General features: G+C 34.6%; 1 protein-coding gene across 1 annotated transcript in view; it reads right to left on the reverse strand.

Annotated features, from left to right (window-relative positions):
* LOC142631774 (serine/threonine-protein kinase ATM) overlaps nucleotides 1-20110 on the reverse strand; it is a 60571-nt gene continuing 40461 nt past the window's right edge. The window contains exons 43-79 of the mRNA XM_075806087.1: nucleotides 19845-19962; nucleotides 19604-19727; nucleotides 18853-18987; nucleotides 18067-18177; nucleotides 17811-17858; nucleotides 17592-17696; nucleotides 17261-17347; nucleotides 15772-16089; nucleotides 15511-15626; nucleotides 14121-14187; nucleotides 13968-14042; nucleotides 13436-13558; nucleotides 12697-12861; nucleotides 12508-12606; nucleotides 11428-11579; nucleotides 11107-11308; nucleotides 10955-11002; nucleotides 10751-10834; nucleotides 10400-10483; nucleotides 10123-10203; nucleotides 9938-10027; nucleotides 9798-9860; nucleotides 9415-9555; nucleotides 9234-9290; nucleotides 9025-9084; nucleotides 7740-7834; nucleotides 7312-7420; nucleotides 6073-6162; nucleotides 5050-5129; nucleotides 4881-4959; nucleotides 3800-3846; nucleotides 3597-3696; nucleotides 2868-2999; nucleotides 2605-2739; nucleotides 2452-2517; nucleotides 1269-1412; nucleotides 1-286 (exon numbers count right to left, since the gene is read on the reverse strand). Of these exons, the coding sequence (XP_075662202.1) occupies nucleotides 209-286; nucleotides 1269-1412; nucleotides 2452-2517; nucleotides 2605-2739; nucleotides 2868-2999; nucleotides 3597-3696; nucleotides 3800-3846; nucleotides 4881-4959; nucleotides 5050-5129; nucleotides 6073-6162; nucleotides 7312-7420; nucleotides 7740-7834; nucleotides 9025-9084; nucleotides 9234-9290; nucleotides 9415-9555; nucleotides 9798-9860; nucleotides 9938-10027; nucleotides 10123-10203; nucleotides 10400-10483; nucleotides 10751-10834; nucleotides 10955-11002; nucleotides 11107-11308; nucleotides 11428-11579; nucleotides 12508-12606; nucleotides 12697-12861; nucleotides 13436-13558; nucleotides 13968-14042; nucleotides 14121-14187; nucleotides 15511-15626; nucleotides 15772-16089; nucleotides 17261-17347; nucleotides 17592-17696; nucleotides 17811-17858; nucleotides 18067-18177; nucleotides 18853-18987; nucleotides 19604-19727; nucleotides 19845-19962 (3908 nt within the window). The 3' untranslated portion in view covers nucleotides 1-208. The remainder of the gene's footprint in view (nucleotides 287-1268; nucleotides 1413-2451; nucleotides 2518-2604; nucleotides 2740-2867; nucleotides 3000-3596; nucleotides 3697-3799; nucleotides 3847-4880; nucleotides 4960-5049; nucleotides 5130-6072; nucleotides 6163-7311; nucleotides 7421-7739; nucleotides 7835-9024; nucleotides 9085-9233; nucleotides 9291-9414; nucleotides 9556-9797; nucleotides 9861-9937; nucleotides 10028-10122; nucleotides 10204-10399; nucleotides 10484-10750; nucleotides 10835-10954; nucleotides 11003-11106; nucleotides 11309-11427; nucleotides 11580-12507; nucleotides 12607-12696; nucleotides 12862-13435; nucleotides 13559-13967; nucleotides 14043-14120; nucleotides 14188-15510; nucleotides 15627-15771; nucleotides 16090-17260; nucleotides 17348-17591; nucleotides 17697-17810; nucleotides 17859-18066; nucleotides 18178-18852; nucleotides 18988-19603; nucleotides 19728-19844; nucleotides 19963-20110) is intronic.

Genomic DNA, 20110 nt, shown 5'->3' on the forward strand with positions numbered 1-20110 from the left:
TTTACCACAAAAATAAGCTGATGATATTTTTAAACTATCCGCTGCTTCTGTACAGGTTATTTGTTTAGGTATCTCATTATATATACACCAATTTACAACCATTACAAGGAATCAGAGCACAAAAGAAAATCGCCTCAACAATATTCTGCAAAATGAAAAGCCGCCTGTACAAGATTGACTGCCGTTTGGCTGAAGAAGACAGATTTTATCACAACCAAGCTCCCCATCCAGGAAACATATGACACAAACGCTCAGGATCAATCGCATCTTGTATTAGTTGTTGAACCTACAAAGGAATATTCAGATTGATTTTACATCAGATATGCTACCACATATTAAAATACCAATCTCATCCTTAGCACAAATTATGGCCACCAACCCAAAAAAATATTGCAAAAGTTTCCTTGCCTGAATAGAACGGATTGATTTTGCTACTAAATAAACTTCCTAAAATCTCATATTCCGCTTTTGGCTACTAACCAAAATTATAGCACCAAGTACTAGATAAGGAAATTGCAAGGTTTCTGAAGTTATGTTTCGAAGTCCAATCAGCTGCTTCTAACTCAGGTTACTCAGCCTTGTTATATCCAGGTTGACTAAACCTTCAACAAGACATTTTTGTTTTGTTTTGTTTTTGTTTTTGTTTTTTTTTTTTCTTTTCAACATATTCTTTTCAGTGTAAACACCTGCAAATACTGCAAAACATAGAACCCCCTACTCTACCATAGACCCTAATTACCAGCAATATCTGTTTGAATTTAAGGTTTTCCCCTTTCTACCACTAGGCTAAGAAGGCTGAAGTTGTGTAAACATCAAATTACACCGAAAACTAAACAAAAGTTAGGCCATGATATCAACCTTTTATTAGGCTATAAAATAAAAACCTGAGATACTTGTTTGGCTACAAGGCTTGCAGTGTCTTGGTTCAGGAGGTTGACAAGAATTTGCATTTGCTGTCAAAAATCTATAGTGCATTGGATAAGTGTTTAACAATTTAACTCAAAATTTCTTCATTGTTTCTTTTATCAATCATGTTTAGAAGGAAAACTAGCTATTATTCATAACCATTGAACATGAACATTGCTCTGAGAAGCAAATTTTACCTACAAAGGAAACGATAAGTATAGAAAAACACTACTAAGCATGATGATAGGGTTGTGCTCACTAATATGCATATTAATTTACATGGCCAAACTTATACACAATTAGGTAAAAGACAGAAGCCATATATTTGCATATGGGAATATGCATTAATATTGGAAAATTACCTGCCCACGTACACTTCGCATTTCACCTTCTTCATATCCATCTAGTTTTTGTTTGACACGCATCAGTGCACGTGTAGCATCCTTGTTCCCTTCACATTCATCTTGTGAGTCTTCCAAGATTGTCTCTATATCGTCATCAGTTTCCTATCAAGGAGAAAAAAAGAAAATGTTGCATGACCAATTGTGTATAGCATGCTCAATATATAGACATGTTGGGGCAAATTATACGTTCAGAAATATATAATTGAGAAGAAGATAAAGAAAACAGAGAAAACATGAGAGTTTACATGGTTAGGCCTTATGGCTTACATCCGCGGGACAAGAGACCAAAGGGCTACATTTTCTCATATACTTTTCTTGATAGTACATGCAATGATATTCATATTTATAATGGAATTTACACATAAAAGTCAATGATAATTTAAATTTTGAATAGGATATTGATTGTCTCAATCCAACAATTTTCTCTACAAATCAATCCCTAGATTTGTTGACCAATCCCAAGATTTTCTCTGCAATCAATGTCTTGATTTGCTCCACTTTCATAGAAAATAAATTTTATTTTCTAACAGTAATGCAACCAATCCCAACCAAAGAGTCACAGCTAACTAAAAAGTAGTCATCAAGTAAATTGCACCAGGGACATATCTGGGTAGTAAAAAACACAATAAATGATCACCATGTGGCATTTTAGTGGGGGAAAAAAGCCCTTGTAATGATCACATCTTCATTGAATTGTATTATAATTTTTAAAGTCATTTTGTAAGCTTTTTTTTTTTTGGGTGCCAAAATACAATATGTGATGCAGATGGAAGGATTTTTTGTGCTAGATAGATTTTTATTACAGCTTATGTGATTTTTTGTTTTTTGTTTTTACCCCTAATGAATCATTAAGGGGCCAAATTGAAAAAACTTTTAAAGTTCATGATTTTATTTGAAACTTCTTAAAATCCAGTAACTTATTTTGAAACAACCCCCCAACTATAAGAAGAATAGTGTAATTTACCCTATTGTTTTATTTTAAGTCATTAATATTCCAATATCATAATTGTTATAACCAGTCTTTCACACGTTTCAACAAAATTTCAAACAAACCTTTGTCCCTTTCCCTCTTTATTTTCCAGAGGCAAATTAGTCCTGGACCCAATATATACGCTTATGATCAGAAAAATTTCTGAAATACCTTTTGACGCTGCAAAGCCTTCAGAGGAGATAATGCCCACTTATAAAGGGGATCATGAATAAAAACCTGAAAAGAATTCCCATCGGCTATCAAGGATTTAAGAAATTGCAACTTTGATTCACTATTGAAAGAAACTAGCAACAATAGTCATACTTCAACAATGGTCAGCAACGCTTCTTTATTTGCCCGCATAACAGAAACTGTTTCCTCACAACATCTCCTGAAAACCCCTTCCACTCCAGTGACACCCATGCCATCAATTATGTCTCTTGTGAGCCTGAATGGAACCTGCCAAAGTTGGCATATTATGAGTTAAGACTTAAGACATAAAAAATAAGGAGACCATATAAAATGGTGACCAAGTAAACAGAGGAAAAGGAAAAAATAAATCTTCATAAGGACTGGGAAGAACAAACCCGCTCTGGTGTCTTTAGCATCAACCCTTGTTCAAAGGCAACACCAAGATCTATGTGAACAACTTCAGCAGTCGCTTGATCAATTAAAATATTCATGGAGTGTCGATCCCCAAGACCAACAATATAACCAACCTGAATATGGAGCAAGTTTGTTGGCATTTAATACAGTTGCAAGATAAGACGATAATGTCACCGCATATGTACAATTTGGCTGACTTTAATAGAAAGAGATCTCTTTCAGAGGGAAAGAGTTAAAAGTAGGATTTGGATTTTGCCTCATAGGATGAAATTCCGCTGTTTGGTTAGTTAAGGAACTTGGGGTGCAAGAGTTACAGTTATCAGAGAGAACCATATCCACATTGGTTTGGTTGTATAATCAGAACTGTCCATGACAGAACTGTTTTGGCAGCCATATGTTGGTACAAATTAGCAGGCGATGCCATTGAATAAGAATAAGAAAAAGACATGCAAGATAAGCTTTTAGGAAAATTCTTCCATCTTTCACCTGCTTCTGTTACAAGTACATGTGTGTATTCATCTCACCACTAAAATAAAAGGAAAAAACAATCTAATAGACTTCCAAGTATTATATAACCATATTAAAAATATTAGAGGGGAAAAGATTGCGATGAAAATGCAAACTTGGATTCCATAACAGATAGAAACCATGATCATCTCAATAAATATAGGACCAACATCAATATCATAGCCAGGGTAGAACAAACTGACCATGGAACTAGCAGCCACACTTCGTGTGTAAGCAAGCCTCTTCTCAAACCAGTCAGCTGGTTGTAAAAATCTCTCCAAGAAAAAGTAATGCATGACAGGCCTGCATGGGGTGTCACCAAAAAAAAAGTGGCCCAGTTCATTTTTTTCTTTGTGGTTTTGTTTTTAATTTTAAACGATATTTTCTACTCAGACAAAGGATTAACCTGAAGTTCTCAGAGACTGCATGAAATGCTTTGCGCTTGTCTTTTTCCTATCAAAAAGACCAAAACACTTAGGTGAGCAAAAAAATATTTTTAAAGAGCAAATGATAGAGTAATTTGAATCTACTTTCCCAATTCACTGATGCCACTTTCAAATTATCATGGTAAGGTGTTGAATTGTTTACTCTGGCAACAGAATATTTCACAAGAAGTAAAGTTCAAATGAAGAGTGTTCTCGTACATGCTTTTGGTCTAAGGTTCTTCTTTAATTATTGCATCATTACCACAGTTTTAAAAGCATTCGTTAAACTGGTCTGTAAGAATAAGCACTGCACTAATATTAAGGAATGCTGAGTCATGCATGAATAAAAGTTTAAAGATTATGGTTAGACTTTTTGGTAGTGAGCCTTGTATTTGCCCATCCTTTAAAAGAAAGAACAAAGGCTCAAAATGATATTACAATCCTTTCCCAAAAAATCTCCCACTGGAGAATTGAATCTTGGCAAGGCTATTGACCCTTTTAGAAAATGTCATAATATGAATACATCAAAGCATTTATCCGAGAATAAATATGCATAAAATAATCACTATTATTATAATTATTCTAAAGTAGAACTATTAGTTTTTCTTTACTTAAAATTCCCATTGGCTGTTATTCTCCAAAAGTCATTTAATCATCAATAGTGAATGTTTGCACTTGAAACAACACTTTTATACCAATGTTAGCCACACTCAATTAACAAACACAACAATTTTTCACAAATTATACCAAACGCTCAACTGATTATTCAAAATCACTTTTTCATTTAGCAATTATTGAAATAGCCGATTTTTCAAAAAAGCCTGTTTTCAAATAGCCATACCAAATGAACACCAAGCCCGTTCTCCCGTGCTCTTTGTTTGAATCTTTTATAAAAATAGGGGGTATCTATTAATTCATTAGTAGTTATGGATCTTTTATATTTTGACTTGCAATTCTGGAAACTTGTATTTTAGAGTCCTCTTATTAATAAAATTCATTATCACTTTTTAAAAAAAAATCAGTTATTATTACATAAAAAGTACAGAAGTATATGGTACTTACATTTGTCATATGCTCTCGGCATCTAAGAAATGACCAGTCTCCTAATCCGTACCGACCATGAGCACCTCCATTTCTAGTACTGCAATTTGAAGAACGTGATAATAACATATAAAGACCAGATACACCAGAGGCAATACTAAAAGACCAGACCTGTTGGAATTTAACTGACCTCCCAATAAGATATTCCCCAAGCGGAAGAGTGCCATCAACCCATTCAAGAACACCGGCACTCGGAGTAAAAGGAACCACCTATTTAATGTAAGAGATGAAAATTTCCAAACTTCATGAGCACCATAATTATTAACAATGAACATTAAAGTTCTATGCACATATGTATGTAACAATTAAGAGAAAGCAATAACTGCAATCTTTTTATACACAAGATTCCATATGCCCCAAGATCAGTAAAGGGTCAAGATTACTAGAGTAATGTCCAACTATGGGTCAAGTTCTTCAAAGTTGGATATCCAGTACATGTACAGAAAAATTGTCCCATTGTAGAAAGAATACAAATTACTAGAACCAAGAAAAATGAAACAGCCCAAAGAAGTTTATGTCAAGAGTACATATGCGAGAGGGATAAAATTGCAACCAGTATAATTTCCCACATATAAATAAGATGTATGCGTGTGTTAAGGTAAAGTAATTAACCCAAACACAAGTTCCAAGACTTAATATGACATTGCCCTAAAAAAACATGTTGGCTGCCAACAATCAGGCAGTGATTCCCGTTGCTTCTAATCATGTGTTTCATGAGCAGACCTTGAGAAAGAGCGGAAAGAGGTGTGATTGCTACTCCATGTCTCTACAGGAACTCAAGTCCCTAATATATTTACCAAACCTTTGTGCAATACACATTTTGGATTTGTTATGTTAAGTAACAAGCTGGGATTATATAATATTTGTCCCAGTTTGAGGGGGGGTGTTATGAGAATGTATATGTGAAGGGTAAAATAGTAATATTTTAATGTCAATATAATTACTATTTTAATATCTATATAATTACACACATGTAAATAACATGCATATGTGTTACAGTAAATTAACTAACCCAAACACAATCCAAGGGTTAACAGTTGAAAAGGATTTTTAATTATTGACCAGATCAAAGAGTTAAATCAAAAGAAAGATGGAAGAATAATATTATCCACTTATCAACAATCAATTGTTTCCAAATGGAATGAGAAGATACCTTGTACGTACGCACTCCCAATCTTCTTTTCCATGTATCCCGATGGTTCTGTAAAAAGGTGTTAACTAAACCAAAAAATTGTTCCATAACCTGTAAATGATTTAGAGATATACCATTAGTGTGATGAGACATAAAACATGCATCCTGTATTCCTAAAAAATAAGCTATTCCAGCATTCTAAAAAAAAAAATATATATATATATATATATATATATCAAAAGCATTTCCACAGGGAGAGAGACAAGAAAATGTATTGTAAAACTAAGGTGAAACTATTACAGAGGAAGTGCTACATTTATCATAATCATACATATACATAGACCCAATCCCAACCAAAAGCAGCAAGTATGCTGATTTTAAAATGTGCCAATTTTTTTTTTTGATAAATAAGTGAAACTTTAATAAACCTGAATGAGAAAAAAACACCAAACAGTAAACAGGACATATACTGTAAGGGATAATCAAACAAAAGTTCAATAATCTAGAAAATCCAGCATACTAGAGAATGAATGACCACTTAGTACATAACAATCTCAGTTTCACACTTGCCAACGAATGTTCCAAGTCTTCGAATGTCCTGTTATCCCGATCCTTCCAGATAATCCGCGTGATGCATAGAGGGATGGCATTCCAAATAACTCCCATACGATTCCTAGAATCCTGCCAATTCCAACACACCAACAGATCCACCACCTTTTTAGGCATAACCCATTGCACCCCAAACAAGCAAAAAACAAATGACCATATCTCTCTAGCCACAAGACAATGAAACAGCAGACGATCCAGACTCCCCATCTTGCTTACACATACAACACCAGTCAACAAAAAGAATCCTCCGTCTTCTCAAATTATCATAGTAAGGATTTTCCCTAACGCAGCAGTCCAAACAAGAAAGCCACCTTAGAAGGAGCTTTAACCCTCCAAATGCTCTTTCATGGGAATAGGCTGGCATTCCTTGTGTAACACTTTATAGAAATATTTTACCTCAAGACAAGGAAGAAGATCTTGGCAGGTGGTTGATGCAGAACAATAAATTCATACTCATTTAGGTAATGCCAATATCAGCTATAGAAGTAGCAAGGACTGAATTTGGATCAATTATTGCCAAGCATGGTCACATGAAGTTTATGCTTCCCATTCAAATTGATTGAAAACTTATCACATATTTTCCCAATGTTTAAATGTTAGACACTAACAGAGTAAAAAAAATGATGAAGAGTGTGTAGTTAACATTCTTACAGCATCCTGTCGCAGATCATCATTTCCAGATTTTGCGAGCTGTCGATATCTGCGACCATCAGAACCTAGGCATTCTACCACTTTTGGAGCATTAATACCATTCATTACCCTGCATGTCTCATCATATACATTAGATTATTAGCATCACATCAAGTACTCCTATTATAGTGAGGAAAAAATGCAATTTACACCCGCTAACTTAGCCCAAAAATCATTTAGTCCTTAAAGATTGAAGTTGGTCATAGAAAATCATTTTAGTCCTTAAGGGACTAGAATGATTTTTGGGTAACGCTATTGGACAAAACGACCAACTTCAAACTTAAAAGACTAAAATGATTTTTGGAAAAAGATAGCAGGTCTAAATTACATTTTTGTCACCAAAAAAAAAGTAAACTGGTATGAAACTGATTTATCTGGCTAATACATACATTACAGAATCCACTAAACCTTTGAAGTAAGGAAAAGAGCCTTCATGATACTGACAGCTACGATCAACTGGAAAGGTGGCTGTCACTACTGGTACCTGAAGATCCAACACAAATGCAAAACTTCTAAGGTTTTTACTACTTTAACTGTGGGACTAAGGAAAGAAAAGTAATGCAAGATCAATGACACAATGTTGCATCAATAAGCCAAATAAGAAGCAAATATTGAACACATCATCAAGCATAAGTCTCGAGAGTCAAAAAAATCACTCACAAACTCTCTGATGAATTTGCATAAATGTATAGGCTATTTCAGGTTAACATTTTTATTCCAAGAATTACAAAAAAAAAAGTCTTCCTTTTCTTTTGAGAGGGTGGGGTAGGGGGAGGGGGGGGGGGGTGATAAAAATGAAATTGTTTGGGTTTTATCCAAAATAGGCACCTTTTACACATGAGGCATGTGATCCCTAACATTTCATTTTAGTCCATACCGTAGGGGGTGAAAATGTAATATTGAAAAGTTTGTGGAGCTAAATTCTTATAGGGCCAAATCACAAGGAGGAAAATTGAAATTCATCCTCTTGGGAAACTGAGGGACATTTTTAGCTTTGAAACAGAAGTGTTGCAACAAAATGAAAACTAGTATTTTTTATAAACTTTCGACTGAACTGCATTACATTGTAGACATCCGACAATCATGTAATGCTGCTGTGGCTGTGAAATATATGATTGATATAGGAAAGCCCTTGGCATGAGATACTTGAGAATGAATTGAAAGAGTAGATATTGATATAGTCCAATGTACAAAGTGAGAAGGAAAGCATGCATGCCCAACCAACCAAACATCTGAAATCTGTCTCATTTGATCATTTGGGGAAAACTGTAGGTGACCATCATTTGGCAAGCATCTGTCTAATGTATATACAAAGCAGGCCAAGGGCATGTATAGGAGAGTAATTGTCTGCCTGTAAATGTGGTTGTGGATATATGTGGAGGGGTTTGCTTTGCATCTTCTGGGTGCTTGTGTCAAAGGCTTGTATTTAATGAAACTAAAAAAAAGAGCAGCTAGAAACCAGATAGTAGAATTGTTAACATGGCACAGTTAGAGAGAAACAAATAAAAGGATCTAGCTGACCACAAACCTATCTTGTTTTTTGTCTAAAAGCTCGACTTCAACTTCACATTACCATTCTCTCTCATCACGGAAACTATCTTGGGCTAATAGTGCATCATCAAATCAATATAAAACACAAAAATCCCAAACTAGAGATAATAGTTTTGTACTTACAAGTTCTAGCTGTCGAAGACTACGTATTTCTCTTGGTAGCGCAATCCTCTTATTGGTATCCTGTTGACAAAATCATGATAGTTAGGTGCCAACAAAACAAATTCTCAGCTTTCACATTAGGAACACAATATTGAGTTTTTAACTTCCATAATTCAGAATGAAATAAATGGAAGAGAACAAATTCTGACATTAGAACCTATTTGACTAACCTCTCTCCTCGTTTCTAGTTCTGCAAGTTTGATATAGATCTCTACCATTTGTTTCATCTATACAGAGAGAGAGAGAGAGAGAGAGAGAGAGAGAGAGAGAGAGAGGGAATAATATAAGATTTTACACAAGACTGGAATCTTACAAAGGTATATATATAGAAGTCAAACATATGGAAGTTACTTGTACTATAATAGCTCCATGATATGATGATAACTCCTTTAATAGATTTTCTGCTGCAATTTTTTTATCCAAATCTACCACAAATGAGTTTCTGCTACGCTGTTTGTCCTTAATACGGTCACCATTTGCCAGAGCTAGAAGCTAGTAACACAGAGAGAAGTAAAACATCAAAATATAGAAAAGGGTGCAAAAGGGCACATTTACAATACCTCCAGTCAAACATGCAAGAGTGCATATTAATATATCATTGATAAGGTGAAGGTTCAAGTTTTGCGCTATACTTATCAGTTGCAATTCCATATAGAAGAAATCCAAAGGCAAATTACGCGGACAAAAACCATAAGCCATATATCAGACCAGCAAAAGGAGTGGATCTTATATACCTGAAAGATTGTGTGGTATGGATGGTCAATGGCCATTTTCTTCACCAGAGAAACCAAAGCAAACTGCATAGTCCAACAATCGTGGTTAAAAACAAACACCCAACTCTATAAAGTATAAAAATATCACCTCAGTTTCAAACCTGAAAGTTATGTGGCCCCGAAGTGTCCTTTGAGCTACCCATTCTTGATGCAATTTGGTAAGCAAGTGGTATGAATTTGTAAGACTGAACCTATATTTATATATAATTAAGAATAAGACATCAAACATTTTAAAGAAAGGGGAAAAAATTTTAAGAAGTAACTAAGTCTGCTAATTTCAATGTACCTCATTAATTGTGCTAAGCATGCTATTTACAACATTTTGCCTAGAAAAGAGAGTGAACCATAGGGAAACTAGTCGAAACACCTGAAACCACATATGTTAGGTCCTCCAAGGAAGCTATTTTCACTTTAATTTAAAATTCATGTAAAGTATTTCAGATTCAGTGTCATATATTCTCATGTATCATGATTCAAGCTTTTCAACTTTATCCATTTCACCCAAATAGTGCATAACATATTTCAATTTGTTGAACAGAGGACATGGATAAATAATTGCATACCACTCTCACATCGTATTTGTCACCTATAACCAAACAACGTTGATATCCCTCCAATGCTAGACTGAGAAAATTGTCTCTGTCATCCTGCAAGATTAAATGAAAGCAATCACAAAATTTAATTAATTCAAACAAAAGTTTATAGGCTTAAAATTCCTCTCCGTTACAATATGAACAAGCATCCATGTAAAAATTAAACATAAATATTCCAAGTATGCTTCACTGGCAACTCCATCAAGTGGGTTTGAATACAGAAACAAGTTTGTGCATTCATATGCTCAGCAGATTACTGACTGTTCAGTTCACCAAAGGTCCTGTTCAGCAGAACATGTGACATAGACACAATCTCAATACCTGCAATTTTTCAGCCTCTTCCCCATCCATTGCAAGTTGCTTTTGTAATTCTTGTATTTTTACAGAGTAGTCAGTCTTCTCCCCCTAAAATATTGTACATGAAAATCTTATTAGAAAGGTAAAGCAACTTAGTGGGCATACCACTATGGAATCAACAGTACAGAATTCACCAGTAAAATGAGTGGATTAGGCATTGGAGTTCACCTTTGATGAACTTCTCAATTGTCTAATAAGTGCTTCCAATTCTTTTTTCTACATAATTAACAAACCCATGAAATATTAAAAATACCAAAAAAAAAAAAAAAAAGTGGAACTTAGGATTCCAAGGATCTCATAAATTAGTAGGCAGCTGATACCTTGTGTTTCCTTAAGCGTATTGCTGCTTGCCACTCATTAGAGGTAAGTCTTTCCTCGTAACTCCTAAACAGAGCATCTGCATAATGAGCAAGATGAAAATGAGTTTGGCTTTGTCTTTCGATAGACTTCTTGTTTGTCCTATTCTGATCCGCAGCGAGTGAAACTGCAGGTTTCAAATACTTCTCTAAAATAGTTCTGGAGCTGCATTTTAAACCACAAGCACAGTGTGCAAAACAATTAGAAAAATTAAAAATACTAGCACATATAAAATTAAAGGGGCACAAAACAAATTTCTTGAATATATAAATTTAGAGTATAACTTGCTAGCTCGAGTTTCGGCCAGCCACTTCCCAACCAAGCGATATACATCTGAAGCCTCTTCATTTAACTCATAATTCTGTATGATATATTTTGCAAGGCTGATAGCAATCTCATCCTGACCTTGGGCGCGCAAAAGCTTTGCTTCTTCAAGCTGCCATCACACAAGTACTTACAATAATGCATGTGCCAACTATGTCTGAGCATCTCAGCAATACATATGAAATAGATGTCTACAATTGGGTAGAAATCAATGTATTGAAACGAATAAGCACAAAGTTTCTATAGAAACCAAGAATCTTGATAGTTAGTTTTCTCTCCGTTCAAACCAAGGATAATGATTAGAAAAATCATGTTCTTTCCACAGGAAAAAAGGGCCTGTCCAAAGATTTTCTGCACAAAAGCTAGCAAATGTTCTAAGGGAGCAAATTATGCAGTTCACTAGTTATAGTAGCGAATAAAATCCATAGACATGACAGAAAAGCAAACTAGATATTAATTTCAATTTTTTTGGGTCAGAAGCATATTGGAAGTCTGGAAATAGTACAAAACTAAACTGTCACCCACAATATAAAGGATATTGCATATATAGATAGGAAGATGAAGCATTAGGTTTGGCTGATTAGAGTAACTCAGAATAAGTTTAACAATGAGCAAGTGCCTAATATCTAGAGATCCAGAGGTTCATGTGTTCAGATAGAAGATAAAGAAAAATGATCCCAGTAGTAAATGAAGTGTCACACAATCACATGTAAACCCAGACTCACTGTGTATCTGTCTGATATCAAAAGATTTAAAACTATTTTACTGATGTATTAATTAAATGTAGACATACAGTCAACTCTGCGTTGCATTGCATTGCATTGCTTCTGAGATCAAATGAGTTTTAAACAATTCAAAACAGATTCATACACGCAATAGTTTCAAAACACAAAATTGTTCAAAACAATTCAAGAAACTAGTAAAGTCAGATTCAATATGACAGAGAGTTGATAAAAATAAATTAATACTAGCTCTAACAGTTTACAATCAAACAAAGTTTAAAGTTCCAGACATAAGGAAAAGTTTTGGAAACTCTCTACCCTTCCAAGCCAATACAAGGTTGAATATTGCTCTGTGGCTTCAAGACATAGGAACTTAAACTCATGCAAAGCTGCAGCAGCTTGAGAAAACCTGGAGCCCTATAACCAAAGAACAAGATGTCAGAAACAGGATTAAGTCAAGGTTTATGGAATAAAAAATAAATAAATAAAAATTACCATTGTTCATACCTTACGAAGTGTGGATGCAGATTGCAATAGATGTTGCATCTTACTGTTTTTACAACTAAGGATTTGAAGAAGTACTCGCCTGAATGCTATAAATGGTTCCAACAGATTCATATGTAGCTGTGATCTTTCCAAAATGGACTTCCAATCCGTATTCAACCATGACAACTAGTTGACATTCAAAAACTTCAATCAGAAGAACAGAGTATGTGTATACATATATACACACATACGTTTTGAGTGTGAAAATGGAAATATGCTTCAAAATTCAATCACAATAGACTTCTGCTATAAACGTACAATATTATGATAATTATGCAGCTTCTTCTCTACATGACAATTTGGTTTAAAGGAATAAAAATGGCAATTTTCCAGGATATATTGTAACAACAGTTTTTCTTAAGCATCTAGGAGCACCCTATCATTGCGGATAAGTATAGAACAGGCTCTAATCTTATTCTGCAAAGACCTCAGAGCCATCTGACATGTCACTATTACAATTTAAGAATGGATCGAGGAAGTATATTGCCACAAAATTAAACATTAGAATATGACTGGAATTGAACAATCTATTAAAGGCAATGCAGTTTCTATGGTTTAGGAATAAAGGTCTATCAGAGGAACCAACATCATCAACAGAATATAAAAAAAACAACAAAACAGAAGAGATTGTGCTTTTATAGAATAAAAGACAGATGCTTGCATTTCATTCCTCACGAAAGCAAGGTTGATAACAAAATACCTGGTTTGTGGTTGGAATTACAGGCTCAGAAAATACTTTCTGCTTCTCCAGAAAGAATTTTATTCTCTCACATGAAGATGTTGTCCAACGTAAATCCCAAGACATGCCTAGATGATAAAAAATCTGCAAAGGGGACATTGCCATAACAGAAATTTGAAACAAACACTATATAAAGAAAAAATATATATTTTATATTCATTATTAGCAACAACAACAAAAAAAAAAAAAAAAGAACCATGAGACCTGCACAGTGATTTGGTACCTGGTACCCACCAAAATCAACATTTATTGAAAGGAAATCTGTTAATATATCTACCTAGGTTTTCTAGAAGTTCAGCAACTACCAGGATTGACTAAAATCAATTCTAATTGTCCAAAGAGAATTATACCAATGTCAGAAAGAACCACAAGTGATAATTTGGACTTGATTTCCAAAAGGTTGCTACTACTAGTTTATGCTTCAAAATTTATGAAGCCATACTGGCTATTGCCCTTTATGTTAGGAGCATTGTATTACAAGTATTATAAGTACCTGGAGTTTGATTATTGTTGAGTAGATGTATTCAGTGCTCTCTTCACTTGCACGAGAAACAGACAACACAAGCTCCTAAAACAAATGAAACATAAGTTGATTACATAAAGTCCAATTGCTGGTTTAAGGATATTAAATGTTGATGAATATTACCTGCTTTGAATCTTTCAGTTTTCTATGAAATTCATCAAAATCTCCCTCCTGCAATGCCCTCAAGCAACTAATTTGTAGAAATAAAAAAGATTGCATTAGCAACAATTTGATGAAAATACGTACCTTTCTTGCTACCCTATTAAGTGCACTGAATATACATTCACATGTCCTACATAATATGAAATATCTATGGGTGAAAAACATTAAAAATCATACTCCTAGGTGTGATTTGAGGTTAGAATCATGAGCTACTTACTAGCCTTCTTTTATGCTTTGTAATTAGTAACCTATGGTAAAGTGTGACTTGATGCAGCATAGTTCAAATGATTTCTCAATTTTGGCTATGTATTAAAGGGGGAAATGGTTTCTTTACCATTATATATCAAGAGTATTCATTTCAAATCAAGAAATTTATTATTGAAATGTTTACAATACACCAATGTCATGAATACCATATTGGTGGTTCTTTCAAGTTGGCCACTAGAACGAAATGTTTTGGTAATGGTGTGTACCACTATACCATCTCAAGATTATTGCTAATATGCATGTGTGTATTTGTAAAAATACAAAACCAAACTAAATATACCTTAATCTTTTCTTCTTCTTTTTACCTTGTTGAATAAGATTATTTTATTTATCAAAACCTTAATTTAATTTATAATTATTATTTTGTTTGTACTTTTTGGGAATTGAGCTCTTAAAAAGGTGATTTGGAGAGTAAAAAAAAACCATAAGCCATGTTTGAGTTGGACTAGTAGTTCTACTTTGGCTCAAGACCTTGCTAAAGAACAATATAACAAGTCCATCGCATGACTCATTTTTCCAAGGTCCAAACTCCAAAGAAAGTAAAATTAAAATGAAAAAAAGTCATAGCAAAACGTCATGGTCCACTTCCCACAATTTTAGAGTCTAGATTTTTCAAGATTCCAAAGGTAAATTCAATATACAATGACGGCATAACTGATCCCAACCCTTCATTAACCCTCCACATTCACTTTCATATTACTTCACATGCCACACTCCACCACCATTGCCAGCATTCACTTCATCTACAGACTGCTCCTAAATATGGCAGCCTTGTCACAGACTAATAAAACATTGAGACAAACAGGTTGACAGTGGTGCAGAACAAGATGTTGCACAGTGGCTCAGACATGAAATTGCTGGTGACATTGCTGTGGCTTTGAAACTCATTTCATATCAAACAAATATTTTGGCTGAAACAGCTATAAGAAACCTAAGGGCCAGTATTTTAGGCAAGATAGAACAGGGGGTTACTTGTACTAGTTGGGTGGCCAGTACGAAAAATTCTACCAGTTCCAGCCAGTAAGGTATAAAATTTAGAACTTTACAATAGACTCCTACTAAAAAAAAGGCCAAAACAATTTACCTGTGCAAATTTTCATTAAAATGGTCACTTCTTATGTGCCGACTAGAAGATGGAGAATTTGCTCCCACATCAAGTAAAGAGAAATCCCAGTTTCCAGCACGCCATGCAGCCTCATACTACAAACAGTTTACAAACAAAAATGAGGAAAATGGAAATTTTAGCATCAATTTATCCCAATAACTTACTACAACTAGAAAGATGAGTGACATATATTGTTAATCATAACTTTATAACAAGACAAAATAAACAAAGAAGGCAAACCTGCAATTCAGAAAATTCCAGATCATGCTGAAACTGACCCTTCCGAGAAGTCAATCCTTGGCAATATAGGTCCAGCACATGCATACAACCAATTTGCTGCAAAGATCTAATCAGTCCTTTATAAGGTTTCCTGTGTGTCATCTCATCCTCCAATTTGGATACTGATAGATGATTTGTTGGTTGAGTTTCTTCCAATGACAAATATCTGGAACTACCATCCATTTGTAGTGAGGCATCTGATCGTACTTGCAAATCATAATATTCAAGGGCCTTGCTCCAGTTCCCCTCGTGCTCAAAGGTAATGATTTGAGAGATCAACTTTTGAAGCCATTACCAAAAGGCCACAAAAGTACAGAAGTGTGAGAATATAATTATGTTGCAAATGTAAATACAAGCTACAAACCAACACAGATATAGAGTCAAACTATTGCAGCAGAAAAAAAGTTACAAACTCAGACTTTCATTGACCAGTTTATATTTGGATCATGTTTTGGTCCCTGTCAGCTAAGCATCATCCAGAAGAACTGATGAAAGTTATATGAGTTTGCCATTACAATTGCTACTGAAGTTTGGTCATTTAGTAGTGTAAATTAAATCAAGTCATCAAATTGAGCATTAGATCCACAAAAGCTCAGTAAGATTGACTGACTTCAATTGCACAATGTTTGACCAAAATCTACCAATTAAGTGATATATATACACTTTGGCAGTTCAACTCACTAATTGACAAACCAACTAAATGGAGGATCCAATCAGTGGAGAGGTGTCAAACCCATAAGACAAAGACAATTTTAAATTATCATAAAGTTTTGGCTGGGTGAGAATTAAACACCACCACATGGAGAGTGGTAAGAGTCTGTTACCCAAAAGTAGTTTGAGAATCAAACGAATAGAAACAGCAGGTCAGAATTAACTACATAAATCATACTCAGAAACAAGAATGCAATCAATACATCAAAGGGGTGGCCCATAGCTCACTAAAAAGAAATATGGAGTCACATCCGTGTAGACTATTCACCGTACAGCACCCAGACAGAAGTTCAAACTCCAAACAGCATGGTAATATACACGTAGATTACCCTTGTTAATATACATATATGCATACACATACAAAAATAAATAAAAAAGAATCTAACTAGGCATAGTAAACAATACATCGAAGCAGGGGCCAAAAAACTTATTGATTTGCACCATTTGCCATTTATTTCCATATCAGGGACAGCAAAGGGTTGTCCTATTAGACCTTTTCCCCCATTTACCCCTTATCTCTTTTTTGTTCTGTTTGTCCTCCCCCCCCCCCCCCCCCTTTCTCTTTTTGGGTTGTTTAGGGAGGGTTTTGTTTTTTGGGGGTGGGGACAGAGAGGTACACAAAAAATCCCCCTAAGCACAGCACAAAAGGTAGCACTACACACATAATAAGCACTAGGGCACAAAAGATGCTGATAATGGGTCGTAGAGACATTTAGAAAGGTAAATAATATGGACTAACCTTGTGTGACTGGATGATCCCATACAAGCTGTCAGGTTCATTGATTTGAGTGACTGCTGAAACTAGTATTTCAACATGAAGTGGTAACTGGTGCTCAAGAACACCCAAAAAAACAAAAAAGGCTGGAAATATGAGAATCTTCAAGAATGCAGAGGAGCAAAATAGAAATAAGAACAGTTCAACAAAAGTACTTGAAGATTACATGGATCCTTGGTGGCTGTCTATTTTTCTACAACAAATTGGACCATAAACATGATCCTGAATAGCAGGGGAAAAAAAAAACCTCTATATCCAAAATGGTTATGACACACAGTATCTCCATGAGACTTACCATTTCATTATGGGAGAAATCTGGGCTCCCCAGTATGAGGCTGTTGAAATGCTCTTCACACCAATACTCAACATACATCACAGAAGTAAAATACGAACCACAAATCTATAAAGTAAACAATCCATGTCACAGAAACTGTCAAATAAATGCTAAAGAAGTAAATGGATTGGGTCAGCAAAATTGAAAACACAAAAATAAGAAGGAAATTTCAATACTCACAACTGCTGATTTAGCTACACGAAGATAATCAATGCAAAGCCAATAAACCTGGGAATAAATGTAACGTGTTAGAAAAAAGAACAATGGAGCAAAAAACTGTCACATTTCATGATCTCCATAAAAGACTTAATTGCAATTAAATCCAAATTTTCTTTTTTTATAAATAACTAAATCCACTTTTCTTGATGTTATAAGCCAAATATTACAACATAATATAAACAAAAATTTATAAGTTTTGTGTGCATGTAGATAATACCTTGTCCCATAAAGATGTTGCCATTTCTACTGCACTTGATGTAGTAACTAAATGTCTGGCCTTTACTGTTGTGGAACGGGATTTTGAGCTATAACTTGAAGGCTTCGCAGACTGCAGAACAAAGCAGTATATTATTTTTTGGGAGGGGGCAGTAGGGTCATCAAAAAGAACTCCAAATAAACCATGCACTGGCTAAACTAGTGTAATTAACACTCAATGGGAAGATTATCATGACTGACCCAAACGATACAAGCTGAATTCATGAGATTAAAAAAATTTGTTAAGGATTTGTGAACACATCAGTATTTTTTTTATTTGAAGTAAAGAGTTTTTGTAGGTAACAGCATCAATATATGTGTTAGAGTTACTTCTTTTTTCTTTTTTTATATTAACATGTCAAAACCAAATAAGCAAAGCCTCATCCCATCAAAAGCAATGTAAAGACCAAAATCAGGAAACTTTGTCCCAACTTTATCTATACTTATTTTCCTCAAAACTCTTTCTCAACAATCATAGCATCAACAAAATAAAAAAAAAACTCTTCTGAATTATCTTTCTCCTTCATATATTTCTGATAACCCAAAGCAAATTTAATAAATAAAGCTGTATATATTTAGCACAAACAAATGCATCACAAAGTCATGAACTAAGTTGGAATTGATGGATGTAGTCTTAGAGGACAATATTTTATTTATTTACTGAATTTAAAGTTTAAAAATCTGAGAAAATCTAAGAACTCAAGGAGCATCAAATACAAACAACTCAAGGATAGCTTAACAAATTCACCTTAGAACATTCCCTCTTTGATGGCAGAGAAGATCTTTCCATGACATGACATAATCGGAGTTCATTAAGGGCATTCAAGAAAACTTGAATTGATTTGATCAACTTATTAGACTCTGTGAATATATGTTCCTGCAACTGCAAGTGAATCCAAGTTAAAAAGCAACTTTGTGAGAGCAACAATGCAAAAGATATAGCAGAATGGCACATCAGACTATAATTACGTTAAGCTTTATTGTAATGATACTGATGCACATTTTTCAGTGAACAACTCAACCACAAAGCCAATACCCAGCTACTTGCAAACAGTTACAAGGGCCAGTACAACCTAGTGCAATGTACCTTTGTTTCTCATGCATAAAGTGTTTGCATATTGTCCTCAAATGGTTCCACATCCAATATACAAGGATTATGTTAAACTCTTAATCTTTTATCTCTCCGTGGATATCACTTGCCCTTGTCAAAATCCTCCTTTCAGAATGTCTGCTGCTTCACAAAGCAGTTGGAATTATAGAGCATGGTTGACCTTACACTCACCTCATGATATCTTCCCATTTTATTTGAGAACAAGAAAAGGCATAGCCCACAAACAAGTGACACAATTCTTTCCACAGACACTCCCTCTGAGTTATTGCCTACCAAAGAGTGATCACTTTTAAACAGAAAATGTCTAAATATTCTACTGATTTTAAAACTAAAATAAACTTCAAAAACTCATAACTAGAAACCAACCAAAACAGCTCAAGAATACAACCTGCAAGGAGATAGTTTTGTGAAGACCAGCTTCCAAATCTTTCCTACCAGCCAGATTGACAATAACACTTGGTAATAGAAGCTCAGCAACCTCAGCTTTCAACAACACAATTTCCTGACATAATCTGCATACAAAAATTGAACCTAATTAACCAAAATATGAGGCAACCATAATGAATACCAGTAAACAGAACTTGGTTTAGGAACTCTTGGGATATCTCTAGGAAGTATAAATACAATACCTTAGAATCACATCATCGCAATTTCCAATTAGCGCGTACACAAGTGGACAAATCCACATCTCGAAGGTTTTACCCGGTGTCACCCATACAGTAGATTCCTCCAACGAAATTGCTTCAGCTGATAATATAAATACAATCATATTAGTGAAAATTCAATGCACTTATCATCAAATAAAGAAAAGCCAAAAAAAAGAAGGGAGATCTATACTCCAGAGGAGAAACTGAAATGTACCAAGGAAATAAAATCAGAATGTGAATTATACCAA

This window comes from Castanea sativa, chromosome 4 (genome assembly GCF_040712315.1).
Source record: "Castanea sativa cultivar Marrone di Chiusa Pesio chromosome 4, ASM4071231v1".
Classification (NCBI taxonomy): domain Eukaryota; kingdom Viridiplantae; phylum Streptophyta; class Magnoliopsida; order Fagales; family Fagaceae; genus Castanea; species Castanea sativa.